General features: G+C 40.1%; 1 protein-coding gene and 2 pseudogenes across 1 annotated transcript; 2 read left to right on the forward strand and 1 right to left on the reverse strand.

The window, feature by feature from the left end:
* Positions 1-2,207: 2,207 nt before the first annotated feature.
* On the forward strand, positions 2,208-4,676 carry LOC137287893 (toll-like receptor 4; annotated as a pseudogene).
* A 1,520-nt stretch (positions 4,677-6,196) lies between these two features.
* Positions 6,197-7,889, forward strand: LOC137286489 (zinc finger MYM-type protein 4-like). Its single transcript, XM_067818384.1, has 4 exons — positions 6,197-6,467; positions 6,699-6,948; positions 7,193-7,428; positions 7,675-7,889. The coding sequence occupies exons 1-4, from the start codon at positions 6,269-6,271 to the stop codon at positions 7,872-7,874; spliced, it is 885 nt and encodes a 294-aa protein (XP_067674485.1). The 5' UTR covers positions 6,197-6,268; the 3' UTR covers positions 7,875-7,889.
* Positions 7,890-16,262: 8,373 nt separating this feature from the next.
* On the reverse strand, positions 16,263-17,044 carry LOC137287894 (integrase/recombinase xerD homolog; annotated as a pseudogene).
* Between the last annotated feature and the right edge of the window lie 2,844 nt (positions 17,045-19,888).

Raw genomic sequence — 19,888 nt, forward strand, 5'->3', positions numbered from 1 at the left:
AATACCTTGATAAAATAAGTCATTTTAGTTAAAAGCTGACAGTTTACCAATTAAGAGTGAGTAATGTATGAAATGACCCATCATGAATACACGGGCAGAGTTGTAGACCTTTCCTTTGCAACCATTAACCTACCACCCTGAAATCGCAAATAAAAATGGGTATATATTATCAGCTTTACGTATCTGAATACGTCATTACATTTACCTTAATTTGTTGTAACGCTTATATCAAGGAAATAGTCACGGAATGCTCCCACACATCTGGCTGTCCCTGTCTCTGCACCCCTCCCTTGTAACAAGTAGTGAACTGTGTCAAAATGTTATTGATAGGTTGTTAAACAACTTTTGAGTTTTTGTACACATTATTTCTACAAAAAAGTCAGATATGTCTTAATTATGATCAACCTTTCATTGAGATTTTTTGTTTATTAGTTTTCGAGTTTTTGAGCCAAACGGACTATAAACACTGAAGGTTAAATATAGAACCGTGTGCGAAGTAAGGTCGGTCGTGAAGCGCATGTTAAATCTCTGAACCAAAGTAATTGATTAAATATGATTATAATTGCCACAAGTGTCTTATATTTCAGATACCTGACACTATTTACAGCAATTCTATTACCATGTAACAAGGCTTATTTTTACATGTTACACCACTTTACAATTCTAAACTTAGCTTTAGAAGTCATTCTAATAGTTTATACTATGCATAATATTTATGTTGATAGTTGGCCAGATGTGTTTACTCACACACCGAAATGCGAGAAAGTGTAAAACAAAACATCGAGAAAGACAACGTGTCGATTCGTTAATATAGATTGTCACTGTTTATCAGATTCAAAAACACCGCTTTAGATGTAAACCGGGAAACTGTCTTGTTCATGTTGTTTATTTTGCAAGTGTTGATGAAATATTTCCGGACAATATTATATTGTAAATATAATCTGATTTACAAAAAGTTTGCCGCTACACTGATGCAAGGCATTAAAAGGTTTCTTGTTTTTGTTTCTTTCTTATTTCAAAGATCCTCTAATTAACACTAGCGCAGAAATATCTTGTTAACATATATGCAGGGAAAAAGGTACCCGCAACACACCATATTATTTATGGTATCAATACAGTCGAACCCCGGAAGCGCGGGGTCCGGTTAAGCGAGTACACCTAATGAACATAAGTTTCGTTTCACGTAAAAATCGTCCCGAAGGCGGGGTTTCCGGATATGTGGGGTCCGGGTAAACGGAGTTCGACTGTATATACGCCTCATCAGAAGTTTACACTCACCAGCCTAAATATATTTACTTAAGACAACTGTTCCAAACTAAATTTTGCAAAATATTCCATTGTTTTTTAAAGGCACAGTTTACACAGAAGATATCTCAAAAAGCATCACATTTCTTATTTTACCCGAACCTATCTTGCTTTTGCTCTAAGATTAGGCAACCTACTGGATCAAAATATGTGCAAAAAACTCTCATCTTCGCTGGAGCCAATCTTTATATACAGACCAAACAATCCTATTATGTCAATAAACCCCAAACTGACAATATTATCTTTATAAAGGCAAGGGAGACCCGAAAGTAATTTAAGATTTCCAAAAAGGTAAAGGATGTATGTTTTAGTAATAGATGCATGATAATAATAAAAGAACCGGAAACAACAGCAAGTAAGATATGTATGACAGATATTATGACAGACAACGATCGTGAAAGGATGAGAGACGAGGCATTTCAAAGTTTGGATGCGTAGTCAGAATTTGCGAAGAGCCAGTTAATTCAACGAGCTTCTTCATTCCCATTAACTAAAAGTATTATTTTTCAGCAAATATCATTCAGTAATTTCAGGTTTGTTTTATTCCCCTCGGTCAGTAGCTTTATGTGAAATGACAATCATTTGCAAGAAACAATTTAGATTACAGACTTTTCGAAAGACTTGGCTCTTCACATGAATGTTGATTTTGTTGTAAATGAACACCAGTCAGTCAAAAGAGATAAATTAAACTATTTAACTCTGTTAGTTGACTCATTTTGGGGGAATTATATATATTGTAGATACAATATAGGGCCTACACATTCTGATCAGGATTCACAATGTTTCATGGTTCTGGGTCCATAAGGGTCTGCAGCTTTTCAGGGTTAAGTACAAACACTGCATTTTGTTTCATTATTTACTCAGATATACATGTGTTCCAGTCAGGCTGACATACGGAAGACATGTACGACCCATGGGTGTTGGTGCTGGTATTTGTCTTGCTCCATGAATCACTGACTGTCGAATCAACACCTGGCTGCATCCAGTCTCCTGATCTACGTCATCATGGAACATCTGTCGATTGTAGGAACAGAAACTTGGAAAGCATTTCTGAAAATCTTCCCCAAAACACAACACATTTAGATATGAGTCACAACAACATTGCAGTCCCTTCCCGAATCTAAAATATCTAGACATATCGTTTACTAAACTAATACAACTTGACGAAGGAGCGTTTAAGGAAACTGCTGATTTACAAGAACTCTATCTAAATGACAACCAGTTGATGCTTGATTCCAACATCTACCCAGATGATGTATTCCACCCTCTACAGGAGCTTCGTATCCTTCACCTGCATAATAACGATCCTCGAGATAAAGGATCGTATCCCGAAAAGGCCCTACAGAAGCTAGAACGTCTTCAAGAACTGAAAATTGACACTTTCACCGAAACGACCTGTGGTCCGGGATTTTCAAAGCTTAAAAGATTGAAGCGCCTTCTGATTGGATTTAGCCAGTGCAAACTTTCATTTCTATATAATGATACCTTCCAGTCATTTCAGCACAGTGCGCACATAGAAACGCAGAATCATCACCTGTGTCCTCTGGTCAGAATACAACCAAATGCCTTTCGATACCTTGGATCAGTAAAGAACGTCATCTTGTCAAATGCAATTACATTAACTCCAACTGAGGCAGTATCTGCAGTGTATGGCCTAAGAGGAAAAAACATAGCTTCCATCAAAATTAATCACATCTTTCAATTGTTTAATCTTAAAATAGGATTAATGAATCAGCGAATATTGGGTAAAAACATCGTAGCAAATCTGTAAGATGTCTGCATGGACAGATTTGAAATGATCAACTGTAAACTGTTGTGGTTTGACAGTTCAATTATTAATGACCAGTCTCTATTTGCGTCCTGTGTTAAGGTTGTTGACCTTTCTGGTTCGGATTGGTTCGGAGATCCTAAAATATTGTTTGAAATATCCCTGATGCCAAATCTTGTTTCCCTCAATTTGTCAGATACCTACAGCAAAACACAGGAGTCTACCAGACTGAAAATTGTACAGGTGTGTGGTATCTCAATGCCGACATTAGGCCTCACCCTTCCAGAGACACTGGTGTCTTTGGTCATTAGTGGTAAGAACTTTGGCTGTTTTGCTAACGTAACTATCTATAACGCTAAGTCGCTGAAATATCTATCTCTGACATATGCGGGTCTTGACAGGTTCAGCAGTACAGTCAGTGGGCTTCGTAACCTTACCTATTTAGACATATCCGGCAATAACTGTGCGGGTATATCGTCGGGTATGTTATCCAACTTCCCTATGCTTGATACGCTGATTATGTCCGATACCAACCTTGACCTGGGAGAGGCTTTATCTAACGTGCAACATGGGTTATCATATCTCCCTCACTTACGCACACTAGACGTGAGCTCGAACAATCTTCGACTGCTCAGTGCTCCATCCTTTCAAGGAGCTCCACTGAAGTCTCTCATTCTGTCAAACAACAGATTTTCATCCATACCTTTTGACCTTTCCACAACACCACACCTGGGTCACCTTGACCTCAGCTCCAACTCAATCGCTGCACTTTCATTAACGGAAATGAAACAGCTCGATGAACTGGCCACCAGGAACATCTCTTTAGATCTTGATGGCAATCTCCTGTCGTACGGATGTAAAACGTTAGACTTCGTTGTGTGGTTGTTTAAGACAAATGTGAAGACAAGGGCAAGGAACTCTTCATGTTCGCGGGACGACGGATCAGTGACAAATGCGTCCTACATACATGAACATTACGATGAAATATGGAAGCAATGCGTTGGAAGCTTTTGGCTTTCCATCAGCGTTGTTTGTTATGCTGTTATTGTATTGGTTATCATTGCATTATTTGTCATTTATCGAAAAAGAACGCTTCTTATAAATATTATCTTACGGATGTTTGGTTTTAAGACATCAAAGAAAGTACTGAAAAGAAATTATTTTCCTAATGATGCTTACATCGCGTACAGTGAGGACGACTACAGGTATGTATGTCACACTCTTAGGCGTATCCTAGAGAACCAGAATGGGCTTAAGCTATTCCTCAAGGACAGAGACACCATCCCTGGAGGACAAATTGCTGAAGACATCATCGACGGCATAGACTCCAGCTGGAATGTAGTTTTTGCTCTCAGCCAATCATTTCTGGAGGACCAGTGGTGACGCTTCATTGTCAACCGGGTTGTGTATTCGTCTTCGAGAATGCCCACAGGGAGCATTGTTCTGGTATTGTTTGAGGATGTGAGACAAGGGGACATTCCTCCCACCTTACTGAACGTTGTGGAGCAAAGATACATCTTCGACATTGGGAAGTACAGGGGGGGATGAAGAGAAACTGTGGAACGATGTATGTCAGTGTGCTGTGATAGACAAAGACAATTAGTTTCAATCTATACTACAGCTACTTACGTTTTACCACGGGTTTTACAACGGGTATTGTAATATTCTCAGTGGCGGTGAGGTAACCTTGTCGTAAAGGCTTTCACCCGTTAAAACCGAAGACCTGGGTTTGATTCCGCATATAGACACGATGTGTGAAGCCAATTTATGGTGCCCGCCGACGTAACATTGCTGGAGTATTGCTAAAACCGACGTAAAACCTTACTCACTCATGCATGAAGAAAAGAATCGAGAAACAGAGGAACGCAAAATGTGCCCATGCCGTCCTTTCCGAATTCTCGCCTGAATGCATCACCCTCTGTCTTAACGTGGATATTTTGATTTGGAAGTTTGGGATAATAGTGTACAAAAGAATGTTTTAGTAGACAAGAGCCTGCTTGCAAGACATCAAGCAAATCGTTTTGGATTTAATCGCCTTTACGTGGTATTAATTCCATCTTTCTCAAACACTTTCTGTAAATATATGGAAAGACAGGAATTTGGTGGAACATTTAACAGAGACGAGTTGAAATTGGTTTTAAAGTCGTGTTCCACGTTATTGCACTTATTAAACGTGCTCCCGCTTGTATCATTTTGGGCTACTATCGTTATTTTAGTTACATGCCATGCCAGAGTTTGAAATCGATACCCTACCTAGCGCCAGGCAACAGCAAATGCCATATTTTAACATCATTTAATATGAAGAAATCGGGGATGGAAACGTCGACCTTACGAGCAGTCCACTGGAAGAAAAGAAGGCGTCAGCAGTAACAGAATCAATATCAACTGAGCCGAGGGTGGTTAAGTATAGGAGAAAAAACGCCTCCGAAGTTTTGGTAGAGAATGTAAACCTGAGGGGTAGGGAAATCCCGAGGGGCGTAGCCCCGAGGGATTTCCCGACCCCCGAAGGTTTACATTCTCTACCAAAACTTCGGAGAAGTTTTTTCTCTTGCTTATAAACCGTCATTTTAAATATTGCGTTATAAGGAATTAGGACCTCACTATACCGCGAACATTCGGAATGACAGCAATGTCGCAACTCTAATGCACAAGTTAGAAAACGCACGGGATTTTCACGCAGTGCACGTGTTTTTTGTGAGTGAGTCAGTTATATACCACGTGGTTACTTGAATCCGCTCATTGCTAACCATGGCAAACCAGAGCGAAGACGAAATGTTTTTAACACAGTCGCAGTTTAAGAAAGATGATGACAATGCTGCTGCTGCTGATGATGATGATGATGATGATTTTCTGTTCCGTTTCGCGGCACCTTTGACTGAGGAAGATATTGAAAGGAAATTATCTCGATGTGTTCCAAGAACGACAAGGTACAAAAATGATTGGGCGAAAGGAGTATTCAGGCGATGGCAAGAAGAGCGTCGGACGAGGTCAATGGATGCAAACATCGCGCTGTCGTCGTCCGTCTTGACTGAAGACTTGCTGGATATGACTGCTAAAGATATAAATACAGCCCTAAAGTATTTCCTATTCGAGGCGAGGAAAGTGGACGGGACTTGCTACCCAGCTGTTACTGTGTATGGGCTATTCACGGCAATAGCGTCACACTTGAAAGCTAACAAATCTCCTTACAATCTGATGGAAGGCGAAGAGTTCCAGGACAGCAGACAGGCACTGGACGCATGCATGCGTGAGAGGTCCACAGCTGGTCTTGGAGCAGACGTGAGAAAACCTACAGAGGTGATAACTCGAGACGAGGAGAACACTCTGTGGGAGAAGGGGGCTCTTGGAGAAGGCACGCCGCAAAAACTCCTGGACACAGTCCTCTACTTAACTGGTGAGTTGCATTTTGCATTTGATTTCCCTGTCGAAAAGTCGGATATTAGCAATTTTGGCATTTACAATCAAACCTTCACATCGAAAATAAATGTGATTAACTGGAACAAAATGCCCGACTTCACTTTGAGGCAAACCAAACCAAACAAAGTTTGGATGGATATTTTGAATCCCGTGTTAAGACCAAAATAGATAAACATTATATAATTGTGTACGGAATTTTATTTTCCAGGACTTAACTTCGCCTTGAGAGGTGGAAAGGAACATCGGAGTTTAAGACTACACCAACAACCTCAGATTACAGGCCCACATACAGACCAGAACGGCCGCAGGTACCTGCAGTATGTGGAAGACGTCTCTAAGACAAATGCCGGGGGAGTGAAAGACAGGAAACTGCAGAAGAAAAAGGTGCGAGCGTATGAAAATACCAAGAACCCGGAACGATGTTATGTGCGCCTTTTCATGAAGTACAAGTCACTTTGGTATGTATTAGATGTTTTCTGATACATTTCTGATACATGTTATACATTCTTTAGATATACCACTCATTTAATCACATCATGCGGGTGACTTGACCCATACTGCATGTAAATTGTCTTATAATTTTACTCCCTGATGATGATTGCACGCATTGGTTTAGCCTTAAAAACTTTAGGGGCATATAAATGACAAATGCAAACATTTCATACTTAATTGATTCTATGTCAACACAATTTAACTTTCCAGCCTACCATCTTCAACTCGAGCAAATGCGTTTTACTTCACCCCGATGAAGAAACCTAAGGATGGAAAATGGTACCTAGAGTCGCCCATGGGCCACAACACAATCCAGACAACGGTGAAGAGAATATGTGCTGAAGCCGGAATTGAAGGAAGGAAAACGAACCACTCGCTCAGATGCACTGCTGCTACCCGTCTCTACGAGGCAAACATAAGCGAGCAACAGATTTGTGAACAAACTGGTATGTAACTCAATGAATATCTGCAAAACACGAATGAAACTTGAAGTGACTGGGCCAAATTGCAATTTGGCGATTTTAAATGCTAGAACTTGTGATGTCAACATGTGTTATGGTTAACATGCCAAGATCCGGGTTCGAATCCCAATGATGGCCCCAAGCAAAGCGATTACAATATCATATAAATTGCTTTTCAAACGGTTATGTACAATTTGAAATGAGTTATCAAGATGAATTCTTTTATTGTAGGTCACAAAAGCGAGGCAGTGAGGGTTTACAAGAGAACCAGTGATCAACAACAAGCAATGGCGTCAGATGTTCTCTCATGTTCAGCTCCAAAGAAAACTCAGACGTCTGCGACAGTGTCGGTTCCTACTTCAGAGGGAGATTCCGGTACAACACAAACTGTCGCTCACGGAAGTGTTACAATGACGTTCAATTTCAATTAAAACACTGTTGTCAGAGTTTTTGTTTTTCCTTTCCTGTGAATGCAGATTTCGGTGGCTGATCGCTCCAAACCGGTACTTTCGGGACGAGGGTTTACTCCTAGTAAAACCTGGGAATAGGTTTTACTTAAATCTAGTTAAACCTATTCCCAGGTTTTACATTGGGAGTAAAACCTCTTACCGGGTATTGGTGCAAGTAGAAAGGATAATGACCATTAAAGGCAGTGATCAGAATTAGGTTTATAAATGTAATAGGAAATCAACTTGTTGAAGTGTCACTTTCCAAACTTGAAAACATCCATACATGCTCTTCTTCATGTACATTAAGTATACCAATAAACACATATAGGGGATATTCTGTTTATGGATGATATTATTTGACAACCCAGATATTTGATTAAGAAAATGATCAATGGACTCCCGTCTTTTGAATTTCGCGCTAACACGCCAATGTCCTTCAAACATAGTTCATGGTGAGCACGTGAACAGGGTCGGGGTATTATTCAAATTTCACACTGAAATGTGTCAGTGTACTACTGTGTATTTCTCTGGCAAAAACGCAGCTGAGCGTATTCCGACGTGGCGTCTGTTATGTCAAGAATACGTGCATCTGGCTTGTTGGAAGAAGGCACAATCAGATACAATCACTGTATCGCTAGTTGGGGAAGGTTGATGAAGGGAGACAACTGGTGCATATGACGACAGGACGGCAGTGTTACGAACCGTGGTCAAAGTGCCTCCCAAATTGGCAGTGATCTTCACATAGCTGTCTGTGTTAGAGTGGGTGGATCGGTCGTTGTGATCGACTACACAGGTGGAGCATGTTATCCCACGTGTTATCCCCCATTTACACGTCTTTGGTGTCAAGCGTCGGACAGCGGTCGTTAGGCAAACGTTATGTTTTCGGGTGAATGGCTACGTTTGGTATAACCCCGTTTCAAGTAATATAATTCTCCTAACCCCTTCATTCCACAACATCACAACACAATGCAGTTTACTGGAATACGCTTGTGGCTGGTGCGACCGGTTTATTTAACGACCCTCAATACACTTCAAACAACTTGGTATACATTATACCCTATCGTATACAAAATGATGCATACTTAACGAAATATAACAGAATGGATGCTGAAACCCGACACGTAAAACCAGAGATAAAAACTCTTGCAGAAAACACCCTGGAACCGTGTTCCCTCTACGAATGCAGGAGCATTATACTGGAGGGTTTACAGTACTCACCAATCTTGTATAGATATGCACTATACAATGCAATACATAAGCAGTAGAACACTGGAACACACAACATCACAACTTAATGACGTAGGTAGATTATAATAGCTTACCAGTCCAACAACATTGAATATCGCAATTACAGATTCTACACACCTGTATGTGAGTAAGTTAATATTTAACGTCACATCGGCAATATCTCAGCCATATCGTGACGAGAACGTTAAATACTGAAATGAAATATATGGATACTATAAAAACCTGTCAACGAGGGACAGAAAAACTACTAGAATATCACAACTGGGATTAAAACTAGTGTGGAAAGTTAAAACTAATATCACTATTCGGACATTACAACATAAAAACAGGCTATAGATCGCCAACAACTGAAGGTAGGTCACCATACTAGGGGCCATGGGGACTTACAGTACGTTTGCTACCTGCATGGTCCCTAGCTGGGTTTACACCATCCCCTCAGCTGCTGGTGACTGTATGCAAGATTAGCCACAATTTAAAATGACACATATTCTACGATTAAGAAAGTGGAAGATTAAATCTGACTTATACTGTTTTGGGACTTACGTACCCTCTCAGGAGGACAATAATTTTACGGTACTTCAACCCCCTTCGAGGATACAGCCACTAACAATCTTAAGTTGTTAATTCAACTTCCAATTATAAAATAGTAATCTATTTACAAGTCATGTAACAGGTCTAATTCTTTTAAAAATGGAATGATTAAATGAGCACTAACATTACTAAAAAGATCCTTCATAGTTCTTGATTTTAAAAAGTTATCCCTTGTGATGGAATATTCCACACAGTCAAGCAAGACATGCTTGACCGTGATTCTTTCATCACAAGGGATACAAAACGGAGGATCTTCACCTTTAAGCAAATATTCATGTGTGTATCGTGTGTGGCCAGTACGACATCGTCGCATGATGACCTCTTCAAATCTGGACTGACAACCCAAGTAGGTGTAACCAATGTAGGGTTTTATTTCATGTAATTTGTTGATACCTACTTGAGTGTCCCACTTCTTCTGCATCAGATCACGGATGTAAGACCTAATGATAGCTTTATAATCAGTGTATGGAATAAGAAGTGGTGTCACAGATTTGTTGAGTGCCGCCTTAGCAGTAAGGTCAGCCAATGTGTTCCCAGAAATGCCCACGTGGCTGGGTAACCAACAGAAGATGATGTCGTATTGGCCAGTAGCAAGATCATTATACAGTTCAATTATTTCAATTAAAAGTGGATGTTTACAAGAAATATTTTTAATGGCTTGAAGGCAAGAAAGAGAGTCGGAATAGATTATATAGTGTTTATCTTTAGGGTGTCTTTGAAGATATTTAAGAGCCGTTAGTATGGCATTAGCTTCAGCTGTAAAAATAGAACTGTTGGCTGGTAATCTAGAAGATATTGTTCTGGATCCAATGACAGTGGCACAAGCCACAGCGCCACCGTCCTTGGACCCATCTGTAAATAAGGATTTATAATTGCTATATTTATGTTTTAATTGATTATATTCTTGTTTATACTGTAATTCATTAGTTTCTGATTTTTTAAACGAGGTTAATGTTAGGTCGACTTGTGGCCTAAATATCTGCCAAGGAGGAGAAGAAAGAAGACGGGAGGGAGCTATGTATTCCAGCTCAATGCCGGCCGAAGAAAGAAAGGGTTTAATTCTATGTCCTAGAGGAGGGACAAGCGAAGATTTCTTGTTGTATAAATCCCCATAAAGGGGATTGAAAACACACTTATAGGCAGGATTAGATTCACTAGAGTATAACTTAGTAATGTACTGTAAAGCTAACTTTATACGGCGCTGTTCAAGAGATGGCTCATCAGCCTCAACGTAGAGACTGTCAATAGGTGAAGTTCGAAAGGACCCAAGACAAAGTCGTCGGCCTTGGTGGTGGACAGAATCAAGAAGTTTAAGGTTGCTTTTGCAGGCTCCACCATATACGATGGAGCCATAATCAAGTTTTGAACGGACGAGTGATCGATATAGGTGTAAGAGGGTTGCTTGATCCCCTCCCCACTTTGAGTTGGAAACAACTTTCAACAAGTCAAGAGCCTTCAGGCATTTAGTTTTAAGGAACTTAATATGAGGCAGAAATGTTAAATGGGAGTCAAAGATTAGGCCCAAGAACTTGGCCTCCTTTACAACTTTGATGGGAGTGCCATCTAGAGATAGTTCAGGGTCCTTATGTGGTTTATATTTTCTGCAAAAATGTATACAGTTAGTTTTGGATTTAGAAAATTTAAAGCCGTTTACAAGACACCATTTATTTATTTTGTTTAAACAAAGCTGCAGTTGCCGTTCAATAGTATGCATATTTTTCCCTCGACAAGAAATATTAAAATCATCCACAAATAACGATCCATCAATTGAATCGTTTAAAACTTTTGATAAACTATTTATCTTGATGCTAAAAAGAGTGACTGACAAAATACTGCCTTGTGGAACACCCTGATCCTGATTGTAATGATCAGACAGGGTAGAACCCACACGGACCTGGAATTGTCTGTCATTTAAAAAGTTGGCAATAAATTGAGGCAAACGACCTCGCAAACCAAAGTCATGTAAATCCCTTAAAATGCCATGTTTCCAGGTTGTGTCATATGCTTTTTCAAGATAAAAAAAGATAGACACAGCGTGTTGTTTATTAATTAGTGCGTTTTTAACAAATGATTCCAGTCGCACTAAGTGATCGATAGTACTTCTGTTTTTACGGAAACCACACTGTATATCTGTTATAAGATTATTTGTTTCCAAGTACCAAACAAATCGATTATTTATCATGCGTTCCATGGTCTTGCAAACACAGCTAGTTAGTGAGATAGGTCGATAATTGGACGGATCAGTGTGATCACGTCCAGGTTTAGGTATTGGTACTACTATGGCGTCACGCCATGAGGGAGGAAAGTTACCCGATGTCCAAATATCATCGAAAATATTGAGAAGAGTTTCCAGGCATGATTCCGGTAAGTGCTTCAGGAGTTGATAATGTATGTTATCAGCTCCAGTAGCAGTGTCATGAGCTTGATCAAGAGCAGTATGGAGTTCATGAATAGAAAACGTTTCATTATAATCTTCCCCATTATCGGAATTGAAATTAATAGTTTTCTTTTCTTCTTGTTTTTGATATTGCTGGAATTTTGGTACATAATTTGAAGAGGAAGAGTGTTTAGCAAGGGTGTCACCTAGTTTATTAGCAATATCTGATTTATCAGTAAGCAAGTGATCTCCATGTTTAAGATGATGGACAGTAGATTTAGTACCTTTACCTTTGATTTTCTGGACCATTTTCCATACCTTGGACATGGGTGTCCGAGAATTTATTTTGGACACATAATTTTGCCAAGTTTGGCGTTTGTTCTGTTTAAAAGTACGCCGTGCTTTAGCATTTAAAATTTTAAATTTATTTAAATTATGTACCATAGGATGGCGACGGAAATAATGTTCTGCCTTTTTCCTTGCCTTCCTAGCTTGTTTGCACTCATCGTTGAACCATGGTTTTCTTATGTGTGGAACTACAGAGGAATTTGGTATACACTCATCAGCTATCATGGAATTCAGTTGATCAGAAAAAGATTTAATAGCATCGGGAACGTCAATAAAACGTTCAGGTGTAAGTTTTTCAGCACACAGTGTTTCATATAAAGGCCAGTTAGCCTTTTTAAAATTCCGTCTTGATGATGGAGGAACATCAGATGGAGTTACAGCTTTTAATATAGTAGGAAAATGGTCACTTCCACACAGGTCATCGTGGACTGACCATTCGAATTCATTTAATAGTTCTGAATTTGTCAATGACAAGTCGAGAGCAGAATAAGTCCCTGTACCAGGGTGTAAATATGTGTTGGAACCATCATTATAAATACATAAGTCATTGTCAGAACAAAAGTCCTCCAACAATTTGCCTCTAGTTTTTGTATTAACACTACCCCAGAGTGGGTTGTGCCCACTTAAATCTCCCATTATAATAGAGGGCTTCGGGAGCTGATCATATAGAGCTTGAAGATCGGTTTTGGCAAAAGCCGAAGACGGTGAAATATAAAGACAGCATAGCGTAAACGCTACATGTAAAGTAATTCTCACTGCAACAGCCTGCATATTAGTATTAAGTGAAACAGGGCTTTGAATAACGTTTTGTTTGACTAGAATGGATGATCCGCCAGTGGCCCTATCACCCGGAGGTGAAAAGCAATGATATGCATTAAAATGACGAAGGTCAAATGTATCTGTTTGCTTTAAATATGTCTCTTGGAGACATAACGCTGAAGGTGTGAAATCTTGGACTAATGGCTGTAATTCATGTAAATTAGTCCTCAGTCCTCTGCAGTTCCACTGTACAATATTATTGGAATAAACTATCTTTTAGGGGGATTTATTGGGGATCTACCACGCACTCTTTTGGAGGGCGACAAGCTATGTGCCCTAGAATGGACGTTTTCAGAAACGTCCATGTCTTCAAGAGACCCATATTTATTGTACAACTGAATTTTATTTTGTGACCCTTTAGGAGCTCTGCCACTTTGTTGTTTTGAAGCATCAGGCTTAGGCTTAGGTTTGCCTTTAGCAGTTTGTTGTCTATCAGCTGTCGATTGAGACTCAGTGCGTGACTGTGAAGATAATTTATGATCAGAAGAAGACTTTGATGTTCCAGGAAGTGATTCCTCAGTCTGTGATGACATAGCTGGGTATAAAGGTTGTGGAGAGTCACAATTGACCCAAGTCAAGGTAGTTTGGCAGCTTGTAGATGATTTTGTTATCTTAGGGCTGCGCACAGACGATGTGTTTGCTACTGTAGCATAACTTTCTGTAAGGTCAGATCGCTTCACCAGTTTCTTTGCTTCAGAAAAAGAGATGTTTTGGGTAAACTTTATTCTGTTTATTGCCATTTGCTCTTTCCAGATTGGACACTGTTTCGAAGAAGAAGAATGCTCGCCTGAGCAGTTGGTGCATTTTTTAAAATCACTGTCACAATCTTCCGTTGTGTGTGTCTTCTCACCACAGTGAGCACACACAACAGACAATGTGCAGGTATTTACACCGTGTCCATATTTCTGGCATTTAAAACATCTGAGTGGGTTGGGGATGTACGTTTCAACTTGGATATTGCAGTAACCTGCCTTCACTGATTTGGGAGCATTTGGCGATGAAAAAGAAAACAGATAAGTATTCGTTTGGAATGTTTCATTGTTTTTTCGGGTTGAAAAACGCTTCACATACAGCACACCTTGATCATTTCACATGCTATATCAAGTTCGGTCATGTCAGCAAACAATCGATCCCGATCTCTGATGATACCTTTACTCGTGTTCAAGGTCTTGTGAGCAGAGACCGTGACCGGAATACCCACAAAAGATTCAATACTCATCAAGTTGATTGCTTGTTGTTTCTTGCTGCACTCAATTAGTAAGGCACCCGAACGTAAGCGTCTAATGTTCTTAACATCTCCTGCAATACCTTGAATACCCTTTGACACTGCGAAAGGGTTCAACTTCAATGGTGTCTTTTCCGGAGTCTCAATAACGAGGAAACGAGGCCAATACTCAATCGATAGAGACGGTCTATGATCAGCATCAACAGGATCAATTTCAAGTGGACGTTTGGTTTTTTTGGTTGGTATTTCATAAGCCATGATTGGTGTCATATGGTTCATCATCCGAGCTCCCCACCCTCCACGGAGTATCACAAGGACAGTGCTAAAGCAAGCGGGCCTCCACCTTGCAGCACCAAGGATACCCGGATGATATACTCCAGTAGAAGAATTATAAGAAATTAATCTACCAGATTGGCCCATGAGCCATCGCCTTCTGGCATAAGACTCTAGGCAAAGTTCATATTATCATAATTTACAATCAAACAAGTTACAAATCACCAGTATTGCCAAAGCCGAAATTTAAAACAATTCCAAATCAAATTTGTGCAATGGCAGATAGACAGTCCATGCACAGGGCTTGGCATGACCAGCCGATCGGTTGAATCGGGCCAATTCAACCACCCGTCTAGGTAAGGGCCAAAGTGGTGTGTTGGGCAAATGGAAAGCAGTTAAAAGCCCAACTGCCCTCAACCACCAGGTTCCCGTCCTCCACCGACACGGGACGCAACCCACGGCAAACAGGTTGCCCAATTTAGTCGCCTCTTACGACAAGCAATGGGGTGCTGTGGACACATTCTGTCCCGGGTCCACACGGGAGAAGAGCACTTAGCGTTATCCAGCACCCACCACGAGGAGGTGGCTCTTCATGGGTGCCCACCTGTATGTACAATGTAAACGCTTACGAAAACAGATAAATAACAACCTACAGGTTTACATATATGTGTGATATAGAAAAACGCAGTGATAAAACGGCTTACCATTATTCAGATATACATTCCATACAACAACGCGCAATATTCTAATAGCTTGTCAGCCCATTACTTTCACATATACATTTTATACAGAAATGTGCAATATTCTAAAGGCTTGCCAGCCCATTACTTTCACATATACATTTTATACAGAAATGTGCAATATTCTAAAGGCTTGCCAGCCCATTACTTTCACATATACATTTTATACAGAAATGTGCAATATTCTAATGGCTTGCCAGCTCATAGCTTTCACACTTACATTTTATACAGAGATGTGCTATATTCTAATGGCTTGCCAGCCCCAGAAAGAATAAACTGACGCACTATTACAATGGCTTACCAGCCAAAACCTTCATAGAGAACCTATGTATTATTATAAAGACTTGCCAGCCCAATGAGCAAACACAGCATTTCATACGTATTCCTTCATCTTCACCCCAAGATCCACCAATCAAACCAATAACCTGAAACAATAAAATATAACAAATCACACGTAAAGCACATTACATGATACACATAATATAAACTTAAAGATGCACGGTCTTGTTGCACAAGCGAGAGAACGAATTTAAATTCACCAAGCCTATATATACCCTTAATCAGCGCCACCTGGCGGAACAGCCAATCACGTGACTATAGTTACACACCGCTAGGAGAAAGCAATTTCCCACTAATTCATACTTCAAACGTTGGAAATTTCATTTCTCCTAACCCCTTCGTTCCACAACATCACAACACAACGCAGTTTACTGGAATACGCTTGTGGCTGGTGAGATATGCAAAGAAAGTCATAGGCCTAGGGAAAGTGAAACTTTCATCCTTTGCTCCAAACTATCTTTAATATACCCGTCTTTAGCTTTTTCACTTCTCCATCGTCCATGACGTTTAAACATTCGATCTGGCAATCCGGTATTTGCAGCCGCTGTTGCTCCGCCACTACGCAAGCTATGCAAACCAAACTGTTTTATGTTATCAACATAAGGACGTAAAGCATCAATGAATATCTCTCTTAGTCTTGTATATGATAAAGGAACATTTCCTTTCCTGAGAATATACCCAGAAGCACATTTCGTCACACCTCTGAATATGTACCGATCAGAATCAGAATCAATAGCAGCCATATCAAGATAGCGCTCTAGACAAGCTACAGGACAAAGTTTGGTGTGTGTGCGACCTATAACAACACCCATGCACCATCTCTATAAATATCTGTCTTTGATTTTTCAATGAAAACAAAGATATGAGATTGACAAAATACAAGATCAGAACGTGATATATACAATAACTCAGCTGAAAGCAAAAATCCTGCATATGCCAATAAACAAATAGAAAGCAATCTAATCTCTGGCAATCCAGCTCCTTGTATTTTATCATCATACATACGTTCCAGAATAGATGCCGTAATAGGTTCTTTCTTAATTACAACTTTAGCCAGCTTTCTCTTAGCTCCTTCCAAGACATTCTTGACAAGACCATTCTCAGTGGGACTCACAAACCCTAAACGTGAATGCGCATAACACAGGCTATAAAAAGCTGTCACCACAGATGAAAAACTTTCACTTTGTTGCATTACTGATACAAGATATAGTGCACAATGCAAAGGCGATACAGGTAAATCACAAGAAATCTCATTACATATCGCCCACCTTTTCCAGGCAAAAAACCCATACTGATACTTTCTGTTTGTCGAATCGGCTCTAGCTCCAGACAACACCGATGGGATGTCATCAGCCAATGCTCTAACATTTTCTGGGAGATCACTCAACTCGTTTCTGTAGACATGCTGGAAAACCTCTGTAAACACATAGAGCGTAAATCAAAGAAAGTCAATAAACAGAGCAAGCATAATTATTAAAATCTAAATCTTTCTCGCCGAACAAACCGCCTTGTATCCTAGAGGCAGTGTACGCGTCCTTATCGGTTGGAAGGTACATCCGAAGTAATCCTTTTGTCATCGTCAGAATCATCAGCGAGATCATTCGCAACATAATTTCTCACCGTTTCCCAGCCTCCTTCACTAGAATCCGCAATTTTAATGTGCTTATTTCTCTTCTGTACACTTTCTATTGCCGACGTCAGAACCGTTTCAACCTCTTCATATCGCTGATTCTGAACCGCCAAAAGGACTGTATGCAGAAAGTCTAATGTCTCACTGTTGAAATCATATTGTATCTTATTCCCCTCCCTCGACCACGTATAATCCTTCTCGGCTTTGAGTTTCTTCAAATCAGAAGAAGCTTGACAGAACTCATGTCTCAAGGCACCAATTTATGAGTTAAAGGATTCTTCCAGTTCGTCTTTATTAGCATTCAGCTGTTTCAAGATGGCATCCAATTTGGCGTTTGTGTCCATTATAAAGATGCACGGTCTTGCTGCACAAGCGAGAGAACGAATTTAAATTCACCAACCCTATATATACCCTTAATCAGCGCCACCTGGCGGAACAGCCAATCACGTGACTATAGTTACACACCGCTAGGAGAAAGCAATTTCCCACTAATTCATACTTCAAACGTTGGAAATTTCATTTCCAACAGTGTATCAGTAAGGGAGATCAGAAATGGGCTTCACACATTGTACCCACATGGGGAATCGAACCCAGGGTCTTCGGTGTGACGAGGGAACGTTTTAACAGCTTGGCTACATCACCATCATATCTGTGAGAATGGAGGTAGAGGGGACTGAGGGGTGAGGTTTCTTTCAACAACATAAACTGGGTCCACGAAAACATGGCCGTGGAAGAGAGAAAAACACTTTTCATTACACAACATCAGTTTTCCTTGAAAACCTTAAATATGTTCTTATATGAAATAGGATTACGCCTTGTACGTGTAACCTAAGCTAAATGCATTTTTTCCCATGCATAGTAATTCTGTCGTGTTGTTACAGAAAGAACAGGTAAACATAGTCTGAACATTAAGTCAACATCATGACTCTCCACAGCACCACAAACACCAGAAACTGGGTCATAATACTGTTCGTGAGCCAGTGATCAAATGAGCTGACAACTAGGGCTCCGTTCACAAAGCACGGAGGTGATCGCAAGTCACTACAGCAGCCTTTGTGAAGTGTTAAACGATGTGTGTTAAGGTTAACCTTCGTAAAGTTTTCTTCGTGAAAGGAGCCCCTGGATATTATGTTAATAGAACACACATGTTTGACATTGGGTGTTGCGCGATATTTACAAACTCAGAACTGCAAACATACATGATATTATACAATGGAAACGAGTCATGCTGTTCTTTCATTTTGAGATATATGCATGATAGTAGTGACTGTGACTTAACTCATTGATATAGGAGCACACGCTAGGAAGTGGGATTACAGATAAAGGACTTTCGAATTTCACACTTCCTTTTCTGATAGCAGAGCTGTGAAGTTTGTAATCAATAATGCCAGTGAGGTTTCTCTACACGGGGCCCAAGACATTTGTGCACATTTGAAGTCTGTGTGCAGCAAACAGTCCTGTCTTCCCTTTGAAGGTGTTGGAAGGAGAAACTTTGGATCACAGTCTTCCTTCAGTCATCACTTCCGACAAATACAAGGTAATCAGTTATCCGGTCCGACCAGTGAAAGATAATCAGTCATTTGTACCGATTAGTGAAAGGTAATCAGTCGTCAGGTCCGACATCTGCACGTTTATAAGGTCGTCTGTGCCGACAAATGCAAGGTAACCAGTCGTTTGTTCCGACCAGTTAAAGGTAATCAGTGGTCTGTTCCCATAAGTGAAAGGTAATCAGTCTGTTAAGACGAATTCAAGTACTTGTAGTCATTCAATCGGCATCCTGGTATTCTGCAAACACCTCCCATTCATCCAAACCTGTGAAGTTTCAAACGTCGTTTGAGTAGACCTCCTTTACACGCGTGAAGATCCGTTTTGGAATTGATCTTCAGCAATCCATCCTTGTTGCAAGAGGCCTCTTCGGACAAGTGCAAGGTAATCAGTGGTCTGTTCCGACAAATGCAAGGTAATCAGCGACTAACAGGGTCGGGTGTCAGACTCACTGACCTGGTCGACACATGTCATTATATCATATAGATTAATGCTCAAGCTGTTCTCTGGATTGTCTGATCCAGACTCGGTTATCACAGACCGCCTCTACATAGCTGGAATACTGCTCAGCGTTCACCAACCAACCAGCGGTCATCTTAAATTTGATAAGCTTGAGCAAAATTAAGGATTAAGGAAGCAACAGTTAATGAATACTAATTCCAACACTGGATTTTATTTGGTTTTCATTTTAAAATAACTTCAGCAGGTATCTTTACGACCATAACAAATAACAGAACAATCTGTCTCCTTGGAATGACAAAACTTTCTTTTACAGAGTAACTGTTCCTACCTGTGGAGAAGCATTATTTCAAATCATATGTCATATAAGACCATTCGTTAGTGTTATGTCATATAGGCCAT

This window comes from Haliotis asinina, chromosome 6 (genome assembly GCF_037392515.1).
Source record: "Haliotis asinina isolate JCU_RB_2024 chromosome 6, JCU_Hal_asi_v2, whole genome shotgun sequence".
NCBI lineage: Eukaryota > Metazoa > Mollusca > Gastropoda > Lepetellida > Haliotidae > Haliotis > Haliotis asinina.